The sequence below is a fragment of the Telmatherina bonti genome, assembly GCF_933228915.1.
Source record: "Telmatherina bonti genome assembly, chromosome: 3".
In the NCBI taxonomy this organism is placed as follows: domain Eukaryota; kingdom Metazoa; phylum Chordata; class Actinopteri; order Atheriniformes; family Telmatherinidae; genus Telmatherina; species Telmatherina bonti.
This window is the reverse complement of record NC_136621.1, coordinates 37,520,130-37,545,088: the sequence shown is the minus strand read 5'-3', so window position 1 is coordinate 37,545,088 and position 24,959 is coordinate 37,520,130. Positions and strand designations below refer to the sequence as shown.

The window sequence follows — 24,959 nt, the reverse complement described above, 5'->3', positions numbered from 1 at the left end:
ATAGAAGTCTTTAGACACATTATGTAATGTTTTAATATACTTTCCATTCTACCTAAACAGCGTAAAGCTGCATTATTTTTTTTTTCCCTTCTCAATTTCACTTCCTCAGTTCTGTAACTCTTGAAAAGGAGAATGTGGTTCTTTATGGGCTCCACAGGCACCACTATGTGGTCCACTGGTTTGTGAATAGCGACACTCAGAGCTTGATGGAGATATGAACCCCAGAAATGTCACTTAGGTTTTTAATTCTGCAACCAAAGGAAAGACAGAAGACAACAGAATGATACGATTGTCTTTATTTTTTCCCCCAACGCATTATGAAATCCAACATTGACATGTGACATTTTCAGCCATGGAGCATTTTTCTAAAAGTTGCTCTTTACAAAAACACCTTTTACTCATTTTGATCATTTTACATTAGACATGTGAAACACTATAAATAAAAACAAAGCAAGTCAACCAGCCAAATAAAGAGAAATACCAACGCATACCTCGGATATTTCCAGTGGTAAACCAGAATTAAAACTTCTCTCCAGTGGTGTCTAAGTTTGGTTTTGTTTTCATTTCCCACAGAACAAATGAGGTACTTATGGCACAGACTGCTCTGACGGTTTACAATACTGCTTACTATGCAAATAAAAACCTTGCAGTCTGGAGGATCATTAAGGCTTGTTAAGTAATCTTTCAGTTATGTCATCACATCAACCCAGTCGCCTCAGGAGTAGCAAGGAAAACTCAAACTGAGGTTAAAAATCCTTTAAAAGGGTTAAAAAACAATTTTACTAGAGAAAGATAAACAAATGGTGCAGATTTATCTCAACCTTATGTGGTTTTTAATCTCTAGGCTCGACCAAATAAAACTAGGAGAGAAAGACGCGATCTATTTAGTAAATCCAATTTCAAAAGAGTTTAGATGTGTAAAATCAGACCAGTGTTTAAAATAGTGAACATTTAATGAAGAGTATTAAGTTATCTTAGCTTTAAGGCCAACAACGTCGCTCAAAGGTTTGGATAGGGAGCAGCAAAAGGCTGGAAAATAAAGTTATGCTTAGTAGAAACAACAGAACACTGTGTTACTTGGGTTAACTGGCAAAATGTTGGCAACATGAGAATTAAAGAAGCTGAGAAGTGGGACTAAAGTTCAGTTTGTTGCAAAGAACATCAACAGTTTGTGATCCAAGTTGAGCGTTTTAATGTTTCTTCATGTGAAGTTGTGTAGGATATAAATGCTGCATTGTTTACAGCCCATCATATAAATATTTTATAGCACTGAGCTATTTGTTTGGAAGGGAGGGGGTGAAAAAACACCTGGACGTCCGTCATGTGGAGGCTACGTATAAAACCAGACACGATTCTCTACTGGAAACCACTGCATGGAGTCAGGAAGACTTCCAGTAAGCGGTTTACCAAACTACTTTTAAAAGAAACCAAACATGAAGAAGATCAGGAGACGCTGAGGTCTCGTCTGAGTCAAAGCCGATTTAAAATGGACAGAAGCGAAGCGGAAAACGTTGCTGTGGTCAGACACTGAAATCTGACAGGATGCCACACCACCAAACAGATAAACATCCTACTCGTTACAACCAGTGAAGCCAAAGCCCTTATCTGCGACGGTGTGAGGCTGCATCAGTGCCCAACGAACCGAAAAACTTGCACATCGGGAAAGGCAACATCTACGCTGAACGGTATCCAGGAAAATAAAAAGACCCCAGACTGAGCGGATCAAATCCTACAGACAAGAATCTCTACCTAAAGTCCCGGTACAGTCTCCTCACTCCAAGATGCCAAGGCGGTTGTCATGGAAACGGGATGCAAACATCCCAACTTAGACCTTGAAGATGAAAGATGAGCCAACATTTTCAACATGTTTTATGAGATCTATAAGTTTAGTTCACATCTTCTGAGTGCCAACATTTGTTTTATTCATGCATCATGTGAAGAGTTACGTTTTCGTTCACTCACGGAAGATGAACCGGAAACACATTTCTGGTGTGAAAAAGGTTTAGAAACTATACGTTTGATTAACCAGGGACGTTAAATTCACAATCCTGCTTTCTGTGCATGCTCCAAATATGTAAAAAAAAAAAAAGACATTAAAAACACTAGAAAGCACCATGTTAGACACCACTTGAGATTTCAGGTTGAGATAAATTTGCACTTCTAGATTACTTACCACGTTAGGTGATGCAACACCAGACAGGATGTACTTATGTCAACTTTGCACCCGATTCTGCATCTTCCATACATCAAATTAAAGTAGAGATATCGTCATCTTACCATTACATAACATATTAAATGTACTGCCTTGCATCCAGTCGCACAGGACAGACCCACACTGAAAGGAACATCAGGTACTTACTGGGTTTAACTGACCTGTCATGGCAGCTGACTGGGTTTTAAGCCTGAAAAGCTCATATGGATGGGCTACAGACAACAAAAACACATACAAAGCAGTAAGTGATACGGGCAGAGGAAAACTTGTGCCACACTTAAAACTACACTCTGATTTGTCCCACTGCCATCTTTTTTTTTTCAGTTTGCCATTTCTGGAATAATCTCCAACACCGGATTAGAGCAGAAAACATGGATGTGGACTGATAAAGATGAAAACACAAAACCACCCAGAAATACAGACAAGCACCGCAGCAAAGACCAATCCGGTCATTTTCCGTTTGGGAACGGGTTCAGTCCAAGTTTACTTTTTTCCTACCTGATATTTTTCTGTGGCCGACATTCCTGATTACATCTACATACCATGTATGATACTGCAAGCGAACGCCTGCTTTAGCAGGGAGTAGCGTAGACAGAACAGTGACTAGCGTAGAGGCAACTCTGTATTGCTGGGTTTGTTTTGCATCGCTAGCTTTCATGCATGTCTGAGGAACAAAAAGTTTATGACTCGGAAATTACATTTACTTTTTCCACTCTGATGCAAGTGTACAATGACTACTTATGTCGTTTGCAATTACTTCCCTCCTTACGTGTGTCTAGAACCAAGTTAGCCAGCATCCTGGTTTTGGCCTCTAAATATATATATATACATATATATATATACATATATATATATATATGATGCAAGCATGAAGAAATCTTTCTAGTCTGAACTGATGTAAGCAATGAAATGATGGCAAACTTGGTGTTTAAATACCTGATAGCATGTCGTCATTAAAACGAAGCCCTAGGATGTGCAGAAAACGACATTACAAACCTTTAGGACTCACCTCCACGTACGTCAGGACAAACCAGCATTGGATTTCAAAGATGGATTTTATTACAACATATTGATAAAACATTACAAAGGATGCATACAAGTAGGTGTTTGACCATGAAATATTAAAACAAACCTGAAAAAAAAAGGATAAAGCTAGAAACTGATGAGTCATGGCTTTGTAACTACTTTGTTGGAATCATCTTTAATCACTGAGACCCTCACCAACCAAGGTTGGGGACGAATGTCCAACAGCACCTATGCGTGCTGTGAGGGCCTCAATCAGCCTACCAAAAGAAATAAAAATTAAATGTTTACAAGAGAAACTTGCCTTTGTAAGGGGTTGGTATGTTCATGTAACTCCAGCAGCTTCAAAAGAAATAAGAATCATTTTTACACACTTCACCTCTATGAACCTGAGAGAAACCTATGGGAAAAAATATATCCTCACGTGATCAAACAACACCGAGCCGTCACGGATTTATGTGGTGTTTTGCCGTCTTTTCCGATAAACATGTTACAACAAATGTCCATGTGTTCTAACAAATGTTTGTCTTCACCACCGCTGGTCTTACAGCTAGGTTTGAAAAAGCACAAGGTTGAGAGAGAAAGGTGTTAACCTCAAACCTAATGTGGTGGCTGCTTTTCTTCTTCAGTAGCGTCCAGCCGGAGACATGACAGGTGGCCTCATACCCATGGGAGGACCTCCCTGGTAAGGGGGCACCATAGGAGGACCTTGCCCATATGGAGGCATCCCCCCCGGCATGTAGCCTGGCATGCCCTGAGGAGGGGCACCATATTGACCTATAGGGCACAGATGGAGATGCCACAGTTAAAACAGCATCGATGCCATTTGAGGAGTTTGCTTTGCACCTAAAATATTGGAAAAGCCCTCTCAAGTTAAACCATTAATGTCTAAAAAGTTTCTGACTTTACTGTCAAAAATGAAGATTTCTAGATGTTCAAACTTGGTGGCTTTCGTGCAAAGTAATGAAGCAACAAAGTTCCTTTCAAATGTATAAAATAATCTTTAACTGATTTCTTATTATTTTGCAAATTCATCACACGTTTCAGATCATTCCACTAATTTTAAGATTAGACAAACAAATACAGTAAATACAAAATGCAGTTTGGAAATTGTTTTATTTATTAAGGGGGGAAAAAAAGCTTTCCAAATGTGGGAAAGGTGAAAGAAAGCTGTTCGGAAGGCTTTAGGACTCCATCCAACCAGTCAGTGTAGAAAACTGGGAAGAGGGGCAAACCTTTCTAGGAGTGGTCGGCCTTCCAATGTGACTCCAAGAGCACGACAACGATGACTCCAGGAGGTCACAAAAGAACCAAGAACATCTAAAGAACTGCAGGTCTGGCTTGCCTCAGTTAAGGTCAGTGTTCATGATTCAACAAGAATGGAGGGAGACTGGGTAGAAATGCATCATGGGCGAGTTCCAAGGCGAAAGCCACTCCTGACCATGAAGAACACAAAGACGCGTCTCATAAGAAACATCTGGATAATTTCCTAGACCTTTTGAAAGATCTTTTCATTGGACTGAGGGGACAAAAGTTGAACTTTCTGCAAGGTGTGCTTCCTGTTACATCTGGCATACAAATAAAAAGATTATCCCAGCAGTCAAACAGGGTGGTGGTAGTATGATGGTCTGGGGATCTTTAGGAACTGGATGACTTGCTCTGATTGATGGGACGATGAACTCTGCTTTTACTAGAAACCTTTGAAGGACAATGTTCAGCCATCGGTTCGCCACAGACTGACAAACGGCCGATTGATGCCATTAACTAAAGCTTTGCTTTCTGCTCTTTATTCTAACTCATCGCCATTCGTCCTCTAACCCAGAGGTGCCCAACCCTGGTCCTCAAGGACCGGTGTCCTGCAGGTTTTCCAAGTGTTCCTGCTGGAACACACCTGACTCAGACTCAGACAAGCTCTGCTCATGTCTGCTAAATACACATTGATTTGAATCAGATGTGTTGCAGCGGGACACTTGGAAAACCTGCAGGACACCGGTCCTTGAGGACCAGGATTGGGGATCCCTGCTCTAACCCACAGGGGTTCTGCAACAGGACAACAGCCCGAAACACACCAGCAAGTCCACCTCTGATTGGCTCCAAATAAAAACAAAATGAAGGTTTTGGAGTCAAAGTTCAGACTTTAATCCAACTGAAGTGTTGTTGTGGGACATTAAACGGGAAGTTCATGCTGGAAAACCCTCCAATGTGGCTTAGAAAACTATTCTGTGGAAGAGTGGGCCAAGTTTCCTCTACAGTGATGTGAAAGACTCACTGCCTGTTATCCCTGCTGCAGGTGGCACAACCAGTTACTAAGTTCTGGGGGCAAATACTTTTCACATAAGATCATTAAGGCTTGGAGAGATTTTTTTCCCCTAATATAATGGTTTAAGTGATTGGTTGTCTGCTTATGTTTGTCTAATATTGAAATCTGTGTGAGGGGACATATTTAAGTGTGACACAGTTGCAAAAAAGTAAGAAATCATAAAGGGGGCAAATACTTTCTTACAGCACTTTTAAATGATCTAGAGACTGAACAAGATATAAAACATTATACTTTTTGGACAGCTGATTTATGATCTAGTAAAGGTTTTATTCACATGACCTTACCATGCATGGGATGCCTCATGCCAGGCTGCTGTGGTGGCAGGCCTTGCTGTGGGGGTATTATATTTCCCACAGCTGCCACAGCTGGAGCAGCCACATGGGCCTGACCAGGCCTGGGTATGAGACGCTGGTAACGTGGTAACTGGGCTTTCATTTCCTCCTGGTTGCAGAGACAACACACAAAGCAAACATTCAGGCTAATGAAACCCAGCTTTGCCCCTTTCAGTACAAAGAAAGGCTCACAAAAAGGTTGAGAAACTGGGTACCAATGTTGGCTTTGCCCTGTTTCACACTGAGGACATTATAGTTCAGAATCATCCTTCAACATGACTACAGAGGAGAAACTACTCAGTCGTATCATGGATGTGCGATCTAAAAGCTTGACTGAACACGTGACAGATACGGATACTTAACTCAATCAGATCAAGAAGCTTCAAAGTGGAACCAGACTACTGGTCCAACATTGCTCCATCCTATCATCACTAAATGTACCATAAACCAGTCATTACTTACTGTGAAAAGAGCAAAACGGAAAGCTCAAGCAACTTACCAGTGAGATATCCTCATCAGGGTGGATCAACTTACTAGTTGCACTCGTGGTGGTGAGGGTGGCGGGCTTACTGGTCACTGTGGCCGGGGGTTTGGCCACAGTGCTGCTAGAGGGATTAGAAGAAGAAGTGGAAGAGGAAGAGGAGACAGAGGGCTGGGTGTAGGCAGGGAATGTTGCTTTGGGAGGGTCGGACGATGCTCCAGTGCTGTTTGAAGCTGTGGTTCCTGAAGTGGTCTGTTGGGCCTGTGGAAAGTCACAAGACGGGTAAGGGACTGATAAAAATATGTTTTTCACCTTGCAAACATGCAAAATATAAATATTACTAGTAGAAAATACCTTTGTATCAACCAATAGGCAACAGATTTCTTTCTAAAATAGAGCTTCAACACATATTTAAACTACAGCTTTACTAATTATAATTTATTACAAATAAAACACATTTCACCCAATAACAAATAATTCTCACAGCAATGAACTTCTGAATTTACAGCATTTCCTCTCAGCTGTGGCGCAAATTCTGCTTGCAATGAGTCAACTTCTCCTTCACAGCGGTAATAAAACCTTTACACGTGTCCCTTATATGTTCAGGGCTCAGAGCGTGAGACAAAATCCGTTCCGGATTGCTGCAACTTGCAAAGTCAATATCAAAGCACAACAAGTAGTTTTGCACAATTCATGCTGCGGAGGTCAAGAGGGGTGGATGGCGCTGAATGCAACATCCATGTTAAACCCCCATTAATGCTTCTCTCTGTGTTAATTAAAGCACATGCAGCTAAAAAAGCTCACAGGTCTCGCTAAACGTAGCCGTACAGGGCAACAACTGTTAGTAAACAGCCTGGTTTGATATTTATTTCACAAGCAAGTTAATATGCAACATGCAGCTGCCTCCACATCAAAGTACTGTGAGCATACTTGTGGTATGTTAGGAAAGGGAGGATGAGATGAGGCAGACTGAAGGTCTGCAGGTGGAGAAGAAACAGCTGTTGTGCTGCTGTGAACACCAGAGCCCATCTGCAGCATGGTGGAGAGGAGGAGATCAAAGGATTGGTATGTAACCTGCCCATAGGAACTATCCACTGAGTCCCATTTTTATAAAAGGAATTAATGAGGTAAGAAATCAAATGGGGTAAATAAAACCTGTGTATAAAAAGATCCAAGAGCTGCGTTTCTGTTAATTAAGTCTAATTAAAAACACAACGGATAGCAGATAGCATGGCTACGGAGTAAGGAAGAACAAACAGGAAGTGGTAGATGCTCGGGGTTGTGTAAAGCCAACCTGTGCTGCACTGGGGAAGAGGGGTTTGGTGACAGCAGGCTGGGCCACTGGTACTGCTGGTCGGCTGGGTATTGGTCCTGCTGTGGGAGCTGGGGCAATGTGGGGGATGCCAGGCCTTGGAGCCATGTGAGGTGGTATTCCTGAATGACCAATCAGACAGAATCAGAAAATAATCCTCAAACAGTTCTTATGTAGTATGTAAAGAAAATGAAAAAGGATTATGACAGCAGGAAGGACCACCGATGTTTCTTCGTATTTAAATCACTACCAATAAATGGCTACGTTTAAGGCATTTACTTGGTTCATATCCCACTGAGTCAGCCTTAAATAACCCATTTTATACAGTTTTAAAAACGTAAAAGGCTGCCATAACTCCCTTTCCACGGCCAGATATAATCAGTTTATCACCATGCAATCACAAATACTACAAGTAAATGCTGGACAAGACAATAAAAAGCATACTATCAATGCTACTTAATGAATGAAATGCCAAGAATTACATCAAAACAACATTTTTCATGCGAAAGGCCTACAATGCATAATGGGTCTCGTAGGCAACAGCATTTAAAATGTGAAGCTATTGTTGACTAAAAAAAATATATATATCTATATCTCTCTCCATATTATTTATATATATATATATATATATATATATATATATATATATGCACGCACACACACGCACACACACACACGTAGAGCTGCTACATCTTACCTGGAGGAATAGCAGGCATCCCAGGCATCATGGGGGGCATCATCCCTCCCATTGGCATCATGCTGCAGGACACATTCAATTGTAATTAATTGGAAAAACATTTAATTCAACAAAGCCAGAAATTAGCAAAAATGATTTAATTATATTATAACTTATCAAAGATTGAAAATGAAGTGAACTGATTCTTACGCTGGTGGCATTCCATGCATTGCAGGGGGCATGCCGTGCATCATGGGAGGAACACCGGGCATCATGGGAGGCATTCCTGGAACGAGTCAGAGAACATGTTCTGCTTACTAAGTGCTCCGTGTCCAGAGTCAGCTGATGCATACGATAACACATATAACACACAAAAGCCACACGTTTAACAGCAGCTTCTTAAATCAACTTGGTCTGAACACACTGACTGTTGCTGCTTCTGAAACAGACAATCTGCAGCTTCATAAACAACAAACTAGCCTGTTTGTTTTTTTTTACTAAAGTTGTCCGTTTTTTTCTGATGGACAAATTTTGGCACAAAGTTTAAGAAACTAATTTACGCACCAGACCAGTTTACTGGTTTAATCTTAAGCCCAGTTTCCAGGAGACGGTCAGGTCAGGACGCACGCGTTTGCATTTTTACAAGTGAAAACTGACACGAGTACCCCAATACCCGGCCCAACTCGTCCTGCTTTTTCTGTTACCCGTCTGTTGTGGTACCAATCTAAGCAGTCCAACCTGAAAGGGTGGAGCTCCACAGTGTGTAAAGCTCCACCCTTTCAGGTTAGACTGCTTAGATTGGTACCACAACAGACGGGTAACAAAAAAACGCAGGACAGGTTGTTCAGCTTCATGGAAGGCGTTGCCATGACGTCATGTTACTACGAAACTGAGACATCAATCGCAAACCGGCTAATACCGCACCTCTGAGGTTAAGTTACGGTTGGCTGCGGGAACGCAATGATATTTACAGTTTACAGAGCATACCGCACCCTTCCTGTCCCAACCGGAAGCAAGACTTTAACTTACACGTGGCCTAAAACCTGCAACAGGACCAGGTCTAGGTTGCACCAAGAACTTAACTTAGATCTGTGAAATATATCATTTCATCAAGGATGCCTGATATGAAGAAAACTGCATTCCAACACGCCATTAACATTTGTGTTGTTGGATCATTTTAAAGAAGCTGTTCTCAATTTTAGCAAATCCTCTGAGGTCATTCTGACATTTTATTCTGATTCAAGGATGCACACCATTTTACATTGACAAGTGTTAGTTGCTGGTGAGAGACATTGAGAGAGAATTAGTTGGGTTTAGTGTGGGATGGGGGTAATCGAGAAGACGCTGCAGCTTCCTTTGCTTTACGTTTACACTGCACTTCATCCAAATACACCAAACTGTCTGGACAACGTCACGCGGTTCCAATAACTGCTTAATAAAGGTCTCTATTCCCTGAAACGGCTGCTCACCAAGAGAAGGAAAAAAAAGCAAGAGGAAGCAGAAGCAGCTCATTAAACTGAAGGACTAAAACCTGCTGATTCACCCCAACAATGGAGCAATATTACAGTTTTTTAAATAATTTATTTTAGTTTTATATGGAGTAAGGACTACATAGCAGATAAGAAACAATAGTATTTTATATCCTTCCAGGAACCTCCCCCACTCCCACCCTTGAGGTGAAAACAACAGAAAGAAACTGCAAATAATTTAACAAAACTCATATATTCACTCTTACACCTTCTTACTTGTTTCTCCCATTTAGCAGCATGTCTATTAAGTTGTTGACATAAATTGGTTGTTTTTCTATTTATTATATAAACAGCCTTTCAAAACACATTATATAACTTTCCGACATTTAAATGCTACGTTCCAGACTTGTTTGATGGTGCAATGACAGCTATTATTAGCTATTATTAAGTGTAATAATTATTAGCTATTATTAAAGCAATGGCTGTTTGTAACGGGCACCGCGACTGACTGATAGAAACAATAAGGCATCACCGAAGTAAAAGCATGGAAGATGAAGAAAAGAGATAAGACGAGTCAAATAAGACTTTTTCTGGCAGGGGAGAACTGGCAGTAGAGGTAAGAAGCAAGATGGATGCAGAATTAGACGTTACAGTGGGGACGAAACTGAGAAAAAAAAATTAATGTGCTGTCTTTAAATCGATTCTGCATATATATATATATATATATATATATATATATATATATATATATATATATATATATATATATATATAGTCTATCAACTCCATAGGTTAAAGCAGCTTGGTTGTTTTTAAACAACCCTTGTGGCTTGGAAAAGGTATCTGAATGAATAAACTTTATTGTGAAGCTAAATTAAAAAGTGCATCCCTCACAGTGTACAGCAGACAACAGATATAAATAAACCTTAGCCGTTCGGTATCAGCAGCAGTTGTCAAACGGGTGGCCAATATGTCACTGCTACAAAGCTCCAGATGTATTCCACCTTACTAGTAATAATTAATTAATAGTCTCTGTCACTGACAAACTATTTTAATGTCATATTAACCTTCACAAACCAGAAGATGGCGCAACATTATAAGACATGGTTAAACATGATGAACATAACATAGCAAGCAGTCATCATTCTTTCATGTTTGCTTTTTGAGGGACTTTGATAAAACTACAGCAGGGAAACATTTAGAAGGACTGCACATTCAGAATGACTGAAGTCTCAAATGATAAACTGAAAAAAGAAACATTGAAAAAGGTTGCAACTAAAGCAGAAGGAAAATGACTGAACTTTAAACAAAATCACTACTGGGTCAAAGCTGAAAGTGTGTAGAAGCCTTTTAAATGTGTGTTTGACCTGAGTTTTAAAATGGGAAAATTAAGGGGCCCGACGTTCAATCCTTTCAATAGTTCAGTGAACGTCTGCTTTTATATTTCCACGAGGATTCACTGTGCTGAGACCAGGCAAGACCAAACGCTAACTCAATGCTGAGACAACTTATCCCTTAAAATTAATATTTCTTTTAAGGTTACCAAAATATTTTTGCTTCAGCGTCCCCATACTCTGCCATAGTTTAGGAATGAACTTTCCCATTGCTATTCCTGCTTTCTTTTGCTTTGCATGTTTGCATTTATCTGCCTGTCTCTCTCTCTGGGAGACAAGCAGGGGAGGACTGAGCCAACAGTTAACAACAGAAACCATGGGCAGTTTGCAGTGTGTATGAAGAAAAGAAAAATTCTATTATATACACACTAATATATATGTACACACTAATATATATGTACACACTAATATATATATATATATATATATGAGAAAACATGAAAAATACTTAGGGTTAAAAGAAAGGAGGAACACATCTTATCTCAGTGTGCCATCCACTGCCCTCTCCATCCCCATACCTAAGAAGTCCCTATAAATATATACGTTTCAAGTTAGAGCTCATTTCTAGCCTCTGCCCTTTGTACTTGCCTTGATACCCTGCAGGTGGAATCCCGGGTGCACCGGCCACATGAGGCATCCCAGGCTGGGTCATTGGAGTAGCGTAGCCCACTTGGGGCTGGACAGCAGCAACCTGCTGAAACGATGGTCCTGCTTCATCGTCATCGTCATCATCATCAGAGTCATCTTGATTGTTTGACTTCTTCTTTTGACTCTCTTAAAAAAAAAAAAAAAAAAAATTAAAAAACAAATTAAATTGATGCCTGTGAAACAGAATCACTCAATGCTTCCACAAATATTCTGAGAAACTCAAGTTTTACTTTAACTATCATTGTTAAGACTTAAAGGTGGAGTATGTAAGATTTTCAATATTTTCAAAATAAATTAATAAAATAACTACAATCATAATTAGAAAGTTTTTTGAACTTGTAGGTTCCAGTCTGTTCATATTTGATGCGTTATTAAATTACAAGTTTACTTAATGACAAATGACAAAAAGCACATTTTTTACTGGTAGGCAAACATTTAAGAAGGGCCTTTGTCATTAATTAAACTTGTAATTTAATAACATCAAATATGAACAGACTGGAACCTACATGTTTTTAAAAAAAACTTATGATTGTAGTTATTTTTTTAATTAATTTTTTTTTTAATATTGAAAATCTTACTTAATCCACCTTTAAAGGGAGATCTATGAAGTGAAGCATATTTTAACTTCTCTATCCTTTTACATAATCTAAAACCCATCACAAATCTTCGTTTTATCCTGTTATTAACAGTAAATGAACATGGAAGTGAACTAACCTTGTGATTTCTGTTCTAATGTCCGTCTCCTTTCCTGCATATCTTTTTCTGGAATTCCCTCCATGCCATAAATCTCCAGTTCGATGTCTGTTCTTCCAGGAATTGCGTTTGGTACACTATCAATCGTTTCTTTGTGCACCTGAAACACATGAAAAGTGAGCAAGCACATGCTGGTGTAATTCTGACAACTTTCAAATTTGAATTTTGTATTATTTTGATCTCCATTAGCTATTGCAATACAGCTATTCTTCCTGGACTCAATACAACATTCCTCTCATAATACAATGACTACACCAGTTTTCTACACAACCTTAACAGTGATAGCACATAAGTAGCACATCCCACCACACACACATACATACACACTAACATTCACACACTCTGTGGTCACACAGTCTGTTATTATTCCTGTAATAAAAGAGAGATGGCCTTCCTCATTATGGCCTCTTACAGTTGTAGTTTATCCAGTGATGAGAGTGGTTACTGAACAATGACTACTAAATGGCATTTACCATCATCAAGAATATATTCAGGACACAACAATTTAATGTGTTTGGAGATGCCTTTTTAAAAGAATTTTAAACAAATATTTACTGTTTAATTGATGTTACTTGGCAATGTGTTCCAGTTGTATATAGCTCTATAGATAACAGGACTTTTCCATAGTTTGTTTATACTTTCGGTAGTTTGAATCTGCCTTCAGTAGCATGTCTGGTTTCATACTTGTGTTCCTCAAGACTAAAACAAAGCTCTTGGTACAGCGTTCTTGGAAGTTTATTGGAAGTTTGTGGTCTGAATAATAACAGAGAAACATACCTGCATGCAGTGAATAGCCAAGCCAGGACCAGTGTACAACTTCTTGTGGCAAATATGGCATTTAAAATGCTTTGCCTTCTGATGCTGAATGAGGATTTTCTCATCATCAAAGTCTCGATTGCAATACCTTCAAGAAGTGGTTAAGAAATGTATTGTTTCACTTAAAATACATAAAGTTCAACATATTGCAGAATTCCTAACTAAATACAAAGCTACTGTTGCAAAATCAAATCAAAACTTTATTTGTAGACCACTTTCACATACCTCATAGTAACCAAAGTGCTGTACAGGTAAAATAAAACAAATCAACATTAAAACACTAAAATAAAGACAATAACATAGTTAAAAAGACAAAATTAGACAAAAGACCTAGTGCTCCTGTTGTCTGGAGTTAAAAGCCAACATAAGTTCTCAAAAGAGATTGAAAACCACTTAAAGTCCCAGCACATCTCACCAAAAGAGCGAGACTATTTCAGAGTTTGGGGGCTACTGCAGAAAAGGTTCTGTCTCCACGAGTTGAGTCCTCGGGACTACTACAAGCATCTGGTCTTCTGATCTAAGAGCTCAAGGGGTGGGAAATTTTAATCAACAAAAATAATTCATTTAAATTTTTTTATCATTTTAATTGTTTTTATTGATCCTTTTACTTGTCTTCTTGGACATTATAGCAGCAGAATAATGGTCTGGCTACTGTGTTTTTTTGTAATTGAAATCAAGAAAAATGAAATAGTTTTATTCAATTACTTTGTTTTTTAATCTAAAAAAATCAGCAATATTGAAAAATTGTGAGAATCACAATTTAAATCGAATCAGCACCCAAAAAATCGGAATCGGGACAAAAGCATATCGTCACAGCCCTAAAGAGCTATAATGGGACAATGATGCTGCAGTAGCTCAGAAAGTTACAGAGGTGTCAGACCATTTAAACATTTAAAAGCCTAAAGTAAAACTTTAAGAATTATTCTAAATAACAGGCGGGCAGCTGAGTTCTGGACCAGCTGTAGGTGGTGGAGGAGAACTGGAGACTGGTTAATCCCAGTATAAAGTGAGTTGCACTAGCCCAGTCTGGAGAAAATAAAAGCATGCATGAGCCTTTCCAGGACATCATGAGGAATATAAGGCTACACTCTACTGATAAGCCTTAAGTGATAAAAACTAGACTGAACCACCTATCAAATTTCAAATTAAAATAAAAAAAAAAAAAGCCCCAAGATATTTAATATAAAAGGGGTAAAAGAGTCCAAAGAGCCTACAGCACTTCTGCATCCAGCCAGCAGGTAAAACAAAACTTAAAACCGCAGTTTTATCCTTAGTTATGCAGAGGAAATTTAGCTCCATCCATTTTTTGATGTCCCATAAACAGTTCTACAAAGAGACACAACCCCAGCCTGCAGGTAAACATTAAGCAGCTTAAATGTAGCTGTTTGGTCACATGCTAATGCTAGCGGCTAATGCTAATTAGCGTTCCTACAAACCCAAACTTTGTTTACTCCCATTGAAAAACTTAATATCTCACTTTTATATTCACATATATCTGTGAATTTAGATTAAGTTATTATTGTGGTTCAGATTAAGCTTTTTATCTTGAAATGCTGAAAGACCATAAATAAACTGGTTTAGGCCTTCCTTTGTTAGGCTACCATGTAGCTACTTAGCCTTCCGGCAGCAGCATTTAGCGTCCAATCAGAAAAGGATACCAGCACCAAGGCTTCATCTGCTTCTTCTTCTTTCGTCCCATTATGTAAATATACCGCAAACAAGCTCACAAACCGATGTATAGAAGTGTAATTATCTGTTAAACAACCGCATGCTGTAGTCTCGAAACAACGATGAAAATGGCGCTCCCTCGGTAGGAAGTTGCAGTCACGGACGCAGCTTTGCGCAAGCGCGACGAAAGACGTCAGTGATGCGTCATGACGTTGCACGTACAATAATCCGCGAAAATGTCTTCTTTTTTCATATTTATTACACAATCGAACAAAAATACAGAACATAAACTGATAAGTTCGGGGGTCAAGAATTAAATTAAAAGGGGTAAAAAAAGAGCATGGAAAATAAATATAAAATTGGGTATCTTTATTTGTGCCTACGCCCCTACACATACACATCAGACAAAGTATCAGTGAGAAGCTATATCAGTGAAATAAGAATTTATCCAAAATTCCCGTTCTTTTTAAGGCCTTTGGATTATCAAGATCTGTAATGGTAGTGCTGTATTGAAAAAGTTCTTGTAAAAAATGGCAACGCTCGGTTGATGTCAGCCCATTTCCTTTTATGAATGTGAAACTTTCCCAGGGGTATAACAAGTTGTACAAAAAAGTCAAGTCCTTTTCCACTTTATCTTCAAAATAAAGGAAAATGTCCTTCTCTTTCAGATGGATGAAATGTTATGTTTTCCTCTAAATAAAAGTCTGCACATTAATCCAGAACAATTTAGTGAATAGCGATAAAATAAATGATCAATAGTTTCTACATCCAGGCTGCAAGAGGTGCAAGAATAATCCATTTCAATATGAAATCTTCTTAGGGTTTTTTGCTGGGTAAACTTTGTGTGGAAAAAATGTCTTTAAACAGAAGTATACTACGACTGCTACCATAGACTGTACTGCTACTACTATTAGTTGTTTGATGGACCCATTAGGGATTTTTAGATCTGTGTAAAATATACAATGTACAAAAATATACAACTTTGCTTTTTAATTTATAAAATTGGTCTCAAATTCTATTTGTTCTTTTTTTAAAAGAAAATATGCTCAATTCACACATGACGCTAGTTCTAAGGTCCCGACAGATACAGGAAGGTATTAAGGTCTGTGATGATAAAAGCAATAAAAAATACTGAGGACTTTCCTTCCAAAATAAAATTTTCTGAACCCAATTAGAAGGAATTATGTTCTTAAAGACTTTAAAGGACATGGAATCTTTAAAATTTAAACACATTTTATTACATATCCTCTACCCCCAAAAAGCAAAGAAGATGCAACTTAAAATAAAAATCATTTGACATATCCGACTAATAAAATTTTGGGGTCCAAATTCAATGTAAATACAGAAGATGGTGTATTATGTTGGAAAGCATTGACAGTTTTAAACATTTATCCTTATGTATTAACCCGCTCTATGTGTTTGGACCTAGGAAATACAATGTCCTTCATATGTAGTCAGTAGCAGTGGCCACTACATTACTTCGACCATAAAATGAAAACAAAACAATTAAATATTTAGTAAATGTTTTGGTTTTGATTGTAAAGTCTGTATCCTTAGATGCTGGTATTTTAAAACAAAATCCACATTTAAATATTGGAAAAATGATTTTATTTTATGTTCTAAATCACTCTGGTTGGTAAGAAATTAACATTCAATCAAACTATACTCAATGCTTGAATATTTTAACTTGATGTGATAATAATGCCCTTTTAAATGTTTTTTTTTTTTTTTTTTTTTTTTTTAAATTATTATTTCATGCTATAGTGCATTCTTTCAGTTCTCTTCAGGTATATATATCTGTGACTCATGGTAACCCTAAAGAACTGAAATGTCCCACAACATCTCGGCAAATTTTAGGGACACCTTTCATGAATGATAGGCTGTAAATAAATAAATTCATAAATACATAAATAAATAAGTGATAAAGACAGAGGAAGAGAAAGCCTTCAAATTCTACAGCAACTTTTAACATTTTTTTAAACATATGAAAATGATATTAACTCATGTCAGAGTGTGTGTAAGAGAAGGGAGAGTGAAAGGAAAGGAAAGCTTCAATGAAGACGTCTTTATCTGTCCAGCATGGACAGATGAAGATTCATGTGGAAACCCAATGAAACAAGGAATTTTTATGCTGAGTCAGGGAAATGATCTTATGATGGGCTAATTATGGTTATTATGGCTATTTGAAGAATAAAAAGAGGACAGGACAGTGGGAGTGATAAAAAAAAAACTAAAAAAAAACTAAAAGACAAGCTTTGCAACCAATCACAAAAAGAAGAAACAGCCTAAATGATGAATGTAAGACTTCAGGCAGTCATTTAATTTACACTGATTTAGTAAAAATAAACCACATTTATACAGCATATTTCTTTTCAAGATTTTGTCCCAAAATCTGTTGGGATGGAGAGTCAATTTGAGATTTCGTCCACTTGATGGAGACATTGTAGCAGAAACAGATGATCTAGTTTTCCATGTGATGAAGCTACCTGCAGGACCTTCCCAGGATATTGTTACAGCTGCAATGTTTTATCAGTGGTTTGAGAAAAAGATAGATAAAACTAAAATAAAATCAAATAAAATAACCTTTGAGTGATATAATCTGTTTTACCACCTTGATGCTTGGGACTGCTGAACCTGTGGAGCAAGACAGTGTCAGTTAACAGCTGCCATGCAAAAAAACAGATTAAAAAGCCAAAAGATGATATAAAAATAAGATTAAAGAAAACCTTTAGTAGCTAAAATATAAAAGACCAGCAGTATTTCCACAGATTAACCACAGTCTCTTAAGCTAAACAGAAGTTTATGCAACATAATCTACCACCATTAAATCACCAGTGATTCCCTCCAGAACATTCTGAATTTAACAAACTTTTAGAAACATTTTAACCTTTTCTTTTTTCTCTTTCCCACTATGGTGAATGATTACGTCTGAAATTTGAGATGTATGATGAGGAGACACCAGCAACGTGGCCTTCAGCAGTCACATCATGAATCTTTCATTGCTGCCTTTAAAACCGCCGCTTTCCATATGTCTGCACCAGTCAGACAGACAGGACATGAAGCGACACTAAAAAGGTCCCTGAATGACTTATAGCTGATCCTTGTAGGCTCACACTTTTCATTGATCACTCTGATGTCCATGACTGATGGACTCAGAGATTTCTTGGCTTGGATTTTTGGGATAATCAAACTGCTAGGTTGCATCCATCCATCCATCCATCCATCCATCCATCCATCCATCTAACCATCCATCCATCCATCCATCCATCCAACCGTCCATCCATCCATCCATCCATCCAACCGTCCATCCATCCATCTAACCATCCATCCATCCAACCATCCATCCATCCATCCATCCATCTAACCTTCTATCCATCCATCCATCCAACTGTCCATCCATCCATCTATCCATCCATCCATCCAACCGTCCATCCATCCATCCATCTAACCATCCATCCATCCATCCATCTAACCATCAATCCATCCATCCATCCAACCATCCATCCATCCATCCAACCGTCCATCCATCCATCTAACCATCCATCCATCCATCCATCCATCCATCCATCCATCCTTCAAGAATGAAGAGGTAACAAAGTGATCTCTGGTTTACTCAGTCACACTGTAAGTCAGGGGGGTCCAAAGTCGGTCCTCCAGGGCCGCTGTCCTGTAGCTTTTCCATGGATCTCTGCTCAAACAAGCCTGGCTTCCGTCAAATGGAACAACAGCCAATGAAGTTGACTGATTCATATGAGTCAGGTGTGTTGGAGCAGGGATACATGGAAAACAAGCAGGACTGTGGTCCTCAATGACCGGAGCTGGAGACCCCTGCTGTAAATGGAGGAAAGTCAAGAGTACTGTCTGAAAGGTCAACAGGGTATTTCTTAAGAAAAAGAAAAAAAAAAAAAAAAAAAAGGCTTATCTTAAGGCTCTTGGTCTAATATCAGCGAACTAGAGCACTCTGTTAGGATGAAACCTAACACCCGACTTGGGTACTAAACTATCTCCCAACAGGTGGTCATAATAAAAAAAAACTACAGCTCCAGTACTTTGCTCTGATGGGTTATGCATAGCAGGAGTCAATCAGCACAAAAACACAGAATCTGCTTTTATATTTGTATTTTATTGTTAATGTTTGTTATGAATGTCACGGACAGTCGTAGCTTTCTCCAGAGCTGAAGTCGTCCTGTGAAAGAAGCAAACATCCACATGGAAGGTTTGGTTATGCTAATACAAGTGATTTTCACTGACAGTCCCTGAAATGACTGATTAAAAGACTGAAACATGAATATATGTTTGTGTGTTTGTGTTATTCATCTCTCCTGATGTCTCCTCTTCCAGCGTGTTCAGGCCAAAAGAGTCCCTGTGGTCCCGAAACACGATTTAAAGGTTCTGGAAGAAACCAGATCTGAATGAAGAAGGGGGATGTTGACTTGAGGAATGTATTAGATTTAGGTGTGATACAGTTGTAGAATCAGAATCAGAAAAACTTTTATGGCCATTGTCTTTGAACAATTCACAGACTATGAACTTGTTTCGGTGATAAGGTGCTGAATAATAAAAATAATAATAAAATCACTGAATAATAATATAAATAAAATTAGAAATACAGCTATTTAACAACTATTTTCCAAATAAGGTAAGGGCATGCAAAGAAATGAACATATATACAAACAAACTAGGTGTGAGATGGGGGTCACGCTAATTGTAAATTAATCTACAATTTTTCTGGTTTGTCTGCACCAGTCTCTGCCTCTCACAAGGCTGTAACCATGCTGGGGGTGAAAACAGTAGAAAAGAGAAGGCAAATCTTAAGTTTAGATACTTTTCAGTGGTGTACAACATGTTTTAGAAAATAACTGCAAGGAGAAAACTTATGTTTTCTCTGTCTATCTGCAGATTGGTTCGGTCAACATGGGCATGTTTGGAAAATGATTCATGGACAGATATGTGTTTGGTTTACATGTGAAGCAAAGCGAAGCTCTACATTCCTACAGAAACCTTACAGCATCAGTAGAACATGGTGGTGGTAGTATCATGGTAAGTCTTTTTTCTGTGCTACATCTTATAATAATACTAACAATGTAGTCAGGAGCATTTCTTTTCCGTTTTTTTAACTGTGTAAATGTTATTTATCTTAAAGGACTTCATGTTTAGGGTTTTGCTAACAAACTAGCCCGCAGTTTTAGCTACGTAACATACAAAAGGCTTCATCACGGCTTTGACCGACCTGTGCTGGTGGGCAGAGATTTGTTTTCTGTAATTTGTCAGGGTGCCCTTATTCTATCAGCTCTGGCCCTGTAAACACAGAGCTCTTTAGATAAGAGGTGCCAAGCTGCAGGACACAAACACGGCAGCCAGAACAGACAGAAATACATTAATAACAACCAATACACATTCATGCCTTGTGATTCTTAATGTGAGAAGAGTTTTCTGAAATATATTGACCCTGCACTCTGCTAATGTGTCCTCCATTCTTCTTGTTTAGCAGAACCTTTATATTCTTTGGTTCTCCCATCCTTTTGTTGCAGTGTCTTCCAGTTTTCCTCAAGCTCTCAAGAGTTTCAGTACATGCACATATATGTATTTCAGGTCCTATTTTTTTTTTTTTTTTTTTTTTACCACTGAAGTATTTCTGCTAATAGCATCTAAATGACAGTAGGATTCTTTTAAGCAGGAAAGTAAAGTAAAAATGGCAACATAAAGGCAATAAATCCAACCACAGCCCAGGTTGTTTATGTATAAAACTGTTTAATGAACCCCTTTATGTACATATCAAATCTACAAAATATGCACAATGTTAAAATACTATCAGTGATTTACCCCTCACTTTGTTTGGTGTCATAGCCCTTATCATCCACAATCCCAGGCCAGCATTAACTGTTAATTAAATAGGATACATACAGGATATAGTCAAAATATCACTATGCAGACCGACCAGACAACTGACACAACATACCAATGTCACCACATAAAAAAATGAACAGCAAATGCATGTTAAAATATTAATCTGTATTTAATAACAATATAACGTTTGTGCAAAGCTGTTATCAGTGACGTGAGGTTAAAATACAGTACAGTTTGAGACCTAAAGCTCCGGGCTGGGGTTGATATTTCTTCTATTTTTTTTTTATCTTAATTCATTAACAAATCAAGTTTTAATAGGACCTAATGACAGACAACAGGTGGTTTTCATAATTTATGCAGGTCACTCGTGGATGCTTGTCACTTCTTAAGTAAGTTGGACAGCCTGGGTGTCCATTAAAATCCCCATGGAGCATCATCTTTACCAGGAAAATGAGAAAAAAGTCAGAGTTGTTGTGTGTTTGACTGTTCCATCCAAGAGGAGAAAAGTCACATAAACAGAGAATAAGTTTACAAATGAAGCAGGAGCTTCTGTGTTAACTGGGCTGCTGATCCGGTGAGACAAATAAATACATTTGTTGACGCCCTGAAACACGTCAGGAAAATGGCCAGTATGCCAGAAGGCCAGTGTGTTCCTGTATATGAGCTTAAATGGGCCAATTTCAGACGTTTTGTACCAGACGTTCCACCAGCGGAACATGTTCTTCAGTCCACATCAGAGGAATAAAAACAGAATTTTAGCCTGTTGATGTGAGAAAAAGCCAAGTCTACTTACGGAAGAGAGCTGGGGGTCTCTGCCGTCCCCTGCTGGGGGTGTCTGACAGCTCGATGAAAGCCTTGAAGCTAAGGCGAGCTCATTTAGCTGCGATTAAAGATGTTTTAGAGGCTTCTCGGGCAGGTGAGAGTAACTTTTGGGAAGGTCGTATTTAAGTCCTTTCACTGGTATTTAAAAGATAATCCAGTTTCAGTGGGAACATACGATGCAAATAAACTCTTCTGGCTGCTTTTGGTGGTGAGGAGGATGCTCAAATGACGTATGCATAAATTACACTGTCTGTTGAAATGAGAGGAGACAACCCCAGCCCAGATGTAGTCGAGGTCAGGCATGTGTGCTTCCAACAAGAAAACGCTACTCAGACGTCACCTTCAGGTAATAAACTTATATTTCTTCTTTGTAATGGTCCTTTACTTTGCTACACTGCAGAAGCCTAGCGATGATAAAAACAAAACAAAACCACACATCTCTGACTATTTTTTCACGTCAATGAGACTTTTTTTTTTATTTTTATTTTGAGAAGGTTTACTGTTACATTCAACCCAAAGATGTACTTCTCCGCTCAGTGCTTTTGTTTAGGATTTGGCATCATTTTTGAAAGTTTCAAGGCTGAATGGCAGTTCTACTTCTTGTTTTTTTCATCTGTGCACACAGTGACACATTAGTGGCACTTACTGCACACACACAAAACACACAAGACTGAGGTTCAGATGGTGCTGGACACATTGATCCTGATCCTGAAGGCAACACTGAACACTTTCCATCATAATATAAATTCCTAATTACTTCCGAAGGTGGGTTGGAGGTCGTTTAATCCTCCATTTATCTAAACATTCGCTGTCCTGTTTTATTCACTCAGGCTCAAAAGCTGTTTGTATGGATAAAATACCAACTATGTGTAAGCCTAAACCCTCATATAAACACTTTAATACAGTGGTAAGAAGATTTTCAGGAGCTGTTCTGATCTGAAGGTGGTTTTATAACACTGCAGGGTTTTTAGCTTCACCCTACACAAGAGGCAGAGTGTGCAGATATACTTTCAGCAGGCTGATGTCTTCATGAGAAGGCACCGTTGGATTGAGGAAAAGTAGGCAGAAGAGGTTAAGCGACGCCGTTTTTTGTCAGATTCTTGTCTTCCTGTTTGCTGATGTCACGTTGTCCCACAAACAAACAACTGAGGTGGACACCAAAAGCCTGAAAGTCAGCTTGTAATGCTATTAAACAAGAACAGGAGGAAGGAGGCTGCCAGTCAGGTGGACGACCGAAAAGGTGAGGCTCAGAACGCATCGAGCCAGGCAGTCAGAATGGGGGGCAGCGGGTTGGGGGGTGGGAGTTATGGCGTGTTGTCTGCAGCTCATGGTGCAGGAGGAATTCGCACATCAAGCAGGCTGTAGGCAAAAATGTTCCAGAACACAGCGCAGAGAACAAACAAGGTGTAGACACAGAAAAATATCCAAAACAAGGACTGCTCCTGGAGTCGCTGCTCGTAGTTCTGCAGGACCACCACGCCCAGCGTCAGGCCGACCACCACTCCCCCCAGGTGAGCTACAAAGCTGGGGTTGGGGCATGGGGGGAAAGCGGGCGGGTAGAACCGCAGCCACACCGCTCGGCCAAACTCAACGCTCACTGTGAGCAGAGTGAAAGAGGAAAAACATGATGTAAACCATGAATCTGGATAAACAGGAAAGTTTCAAGGCCTCAATCAGTTGTGGAAATGTCATATTCTAGCTTTCAAATAAGGTCGATTTATTGCTGTCAGTACTGTTATTAATCATGGTTTGCTGCTGGAATAGGGATGGGATTTATAGATAAGCTTCTGCTTCTACCCACTAGGCTTAAACTTTTGTTTTTGTTTTCCTGTTTCTCATTCAAAATGTTCAAATAATTTTTTCAATCAAAATCAATCAATTAAAACTATAAATGCAATATGAATAGTTGTATTCTGACCCCTGGTGGATCCTTTATGCACTACAATAACATTAACGTTTTGTTGTTTTTTTTTTACATTTTAAGGACTACATGAAAGATTTCAGATTAAAAAATTTTATTTTCTACCTATTATGTCTTGGGTCAGCCTTTAAAAGGTTAAAAATGTGACGAAGACATCCAGTTTATTCATGCAGAAAACCTTCTATTATAGCCCCTCACAGAAAAACCTTTTTCCTCATGATCCGGATTTTATTTTTTCAGCATAATGACATAAAAAAAGGAGAGAAAAAGTAACTGCTAATCAAAGATGAGTGTGAACATTTTAACTGAACTTACTGCAGACCAGAGCCATGGCCATCCGGAATAACTTAAACTGACACTTCATTCCCGACCAGTTCTACAAAAACAGAAAGAGAACCAATAAAACCACAAGGAAACTCAGACTGAGCTGTAGTCCTGTCAGAAACACACCCAGACGCCCACACATGCTGTCAGGAAATGACATGAGATTGTGCCCTCTGTCTCAATTCAGATCAATTCTGAAAACCCCAGAGGCACCCTGACCCCAATCCGGTCCTGCTCTGTTGGATAATAAGATTTCAGCAGAGAGATGGAAGGAAAACTCCTCCTTCCAGACCTCAGGATGCTGCGAGAACATCATAAGCAGCAAATAAACATCAGAAGTTCACCTTGAGTGACAATTAAAGTGTGTTTGATGACCAGTGCATGAGGCTGCTGCAGCCACACTCACACACACACACACACACACACACACACGTCAAAGGACAGCAGGATGCATCGACAGGCAGGGCTTTATTCACACACTGCTACATATGCATGCACACACCCTCACACACGTAGCTGATCCTTAAAGGACAAGGAAAACCTGAAGGGGAAGAATGTGTGGCATCTGGAGATATAGAAGCACCTGCGAGGGCCCCAAACGCACCGCTTTGATGATGTACACACACACACACGCGCGCGCGCGCACACACACACACACACACACACACACACACACACACACACACACACACACACACACACACACACACACACACACACACGAACTCACCATGACTACATTAGCCAAGTGTGCTGCCACCAGGGCGTACACCCCCCCAGACGATCCGACCACAGGAGCCGTCATATCAGTGACAGACACCGCCAGTGACCCTGGAGAGACGACAGAGACCGCAGGTTGGTCAAAAAGGGATAAACCAACAAGAACATCCTGTTTTTAACACATTCCTGGAGTCAAATCAGAATAAAGAATCATTTATCGC

General features: G+C 39.1%; 2 protein-coding genes across 4 annotated transcripts in view; both read right to left on the bottom strand.

The window, feature by feature from the left end:
- Positions 1-340: 340 nt before the first annotated feature.
- Positions 341-15,243, bottom strand: znf207b (zinc finger protein 207, b). 2 transcript variants are annotated; one of them, XM_079261548.1, is made up of 11 exons: positions 15,095-15,243; positions 13,398-13,524; positions 12,582-12,720; positions 11,808-11,993; positions 8,567-8,642; positions 8,378-8,439; positions 7,663-7,802; positions 7,299-7,397; positions 6,387-6,629; positions 5,840-5,996; positions 341-4,012 (listed from the first exon to the last, which is right to left on the bottom strand). In XM_079261548.1, the coding sequence occupies exons 1-11, from the start codon at positions 15,133-15,135 to the stop codon at positions 3,861-3,863; spliced, it is 1,422 nt and encodes a 473-aa protein (XP_079117674.1). In that variant the 5' UTR covers positions 15,136-15,243; the 3' UTR covers positions 341-3,860. The 2 variants fall into 2 exon arrangements, with proteins under 2 accessions (XP_079117674.1, XP_079117675.1); XM_079261549.1 differs by lacking the exon at positions 7,299-7,397.
- A 5,713-nt stretch (positions 15,244-20,956) lies between these two features.
- The window catches only part of rhbdl3 (rhomboid, veinlet-like 3), a 74,907-nt gene continuing 70,904 nt past the window's right edge, over positions 20,957-24,959 (bottom strand). For both annotated transcript variants that reach the window (XM_079264645.1, XM_079264646.1), the window contains 3 exons: positions 24,749-24,849; positions 24,010-24,070; positions 20,957-23,370 (listed from right to left, as the gene is read on the bottom strand). In XM_079264645.1, coding sequence (XP_079120771.1) covers positions 23,099-23,370; positions 24,010-24,070; positions 24,749-24,849 — 434 coding nt within the window. In that variant the 3' untranslated portion in view covers positions 20,957-23,098. The remainder of the gene's footprint in view (positions 23,371-24,009; positions 24,071-24,748; positions 24,850-24,959) is intronic.

What these genes read in the sequence shown, in the direction of transcription:
- znf207b (XM_079261548.1), bottom strand. Translation starts at nt 15,135, where the DNA reads ATGGGACGAAAGAAGAAGAAGCAGATGAAGCCTTGGTGCTG. An exon ending in ATGCATGGAATGCCACCAGC is followed by an intron (nt 8,440 to 8,566) that starts GTAAGAATCAGT and finishes TGTGTCCTGCAG; the next exon opens with CATGATGCCAATGGGAGGGA. An exon ending in TCTTCCCCAGTGCAGCACAG is followed by an intron (nt 7,398 to 7,662) that starts GTTGGCTTTACA and finishes ACCATGCTGCAG; the next exon opens with ATGGGCTCTGGTGTTCACAG.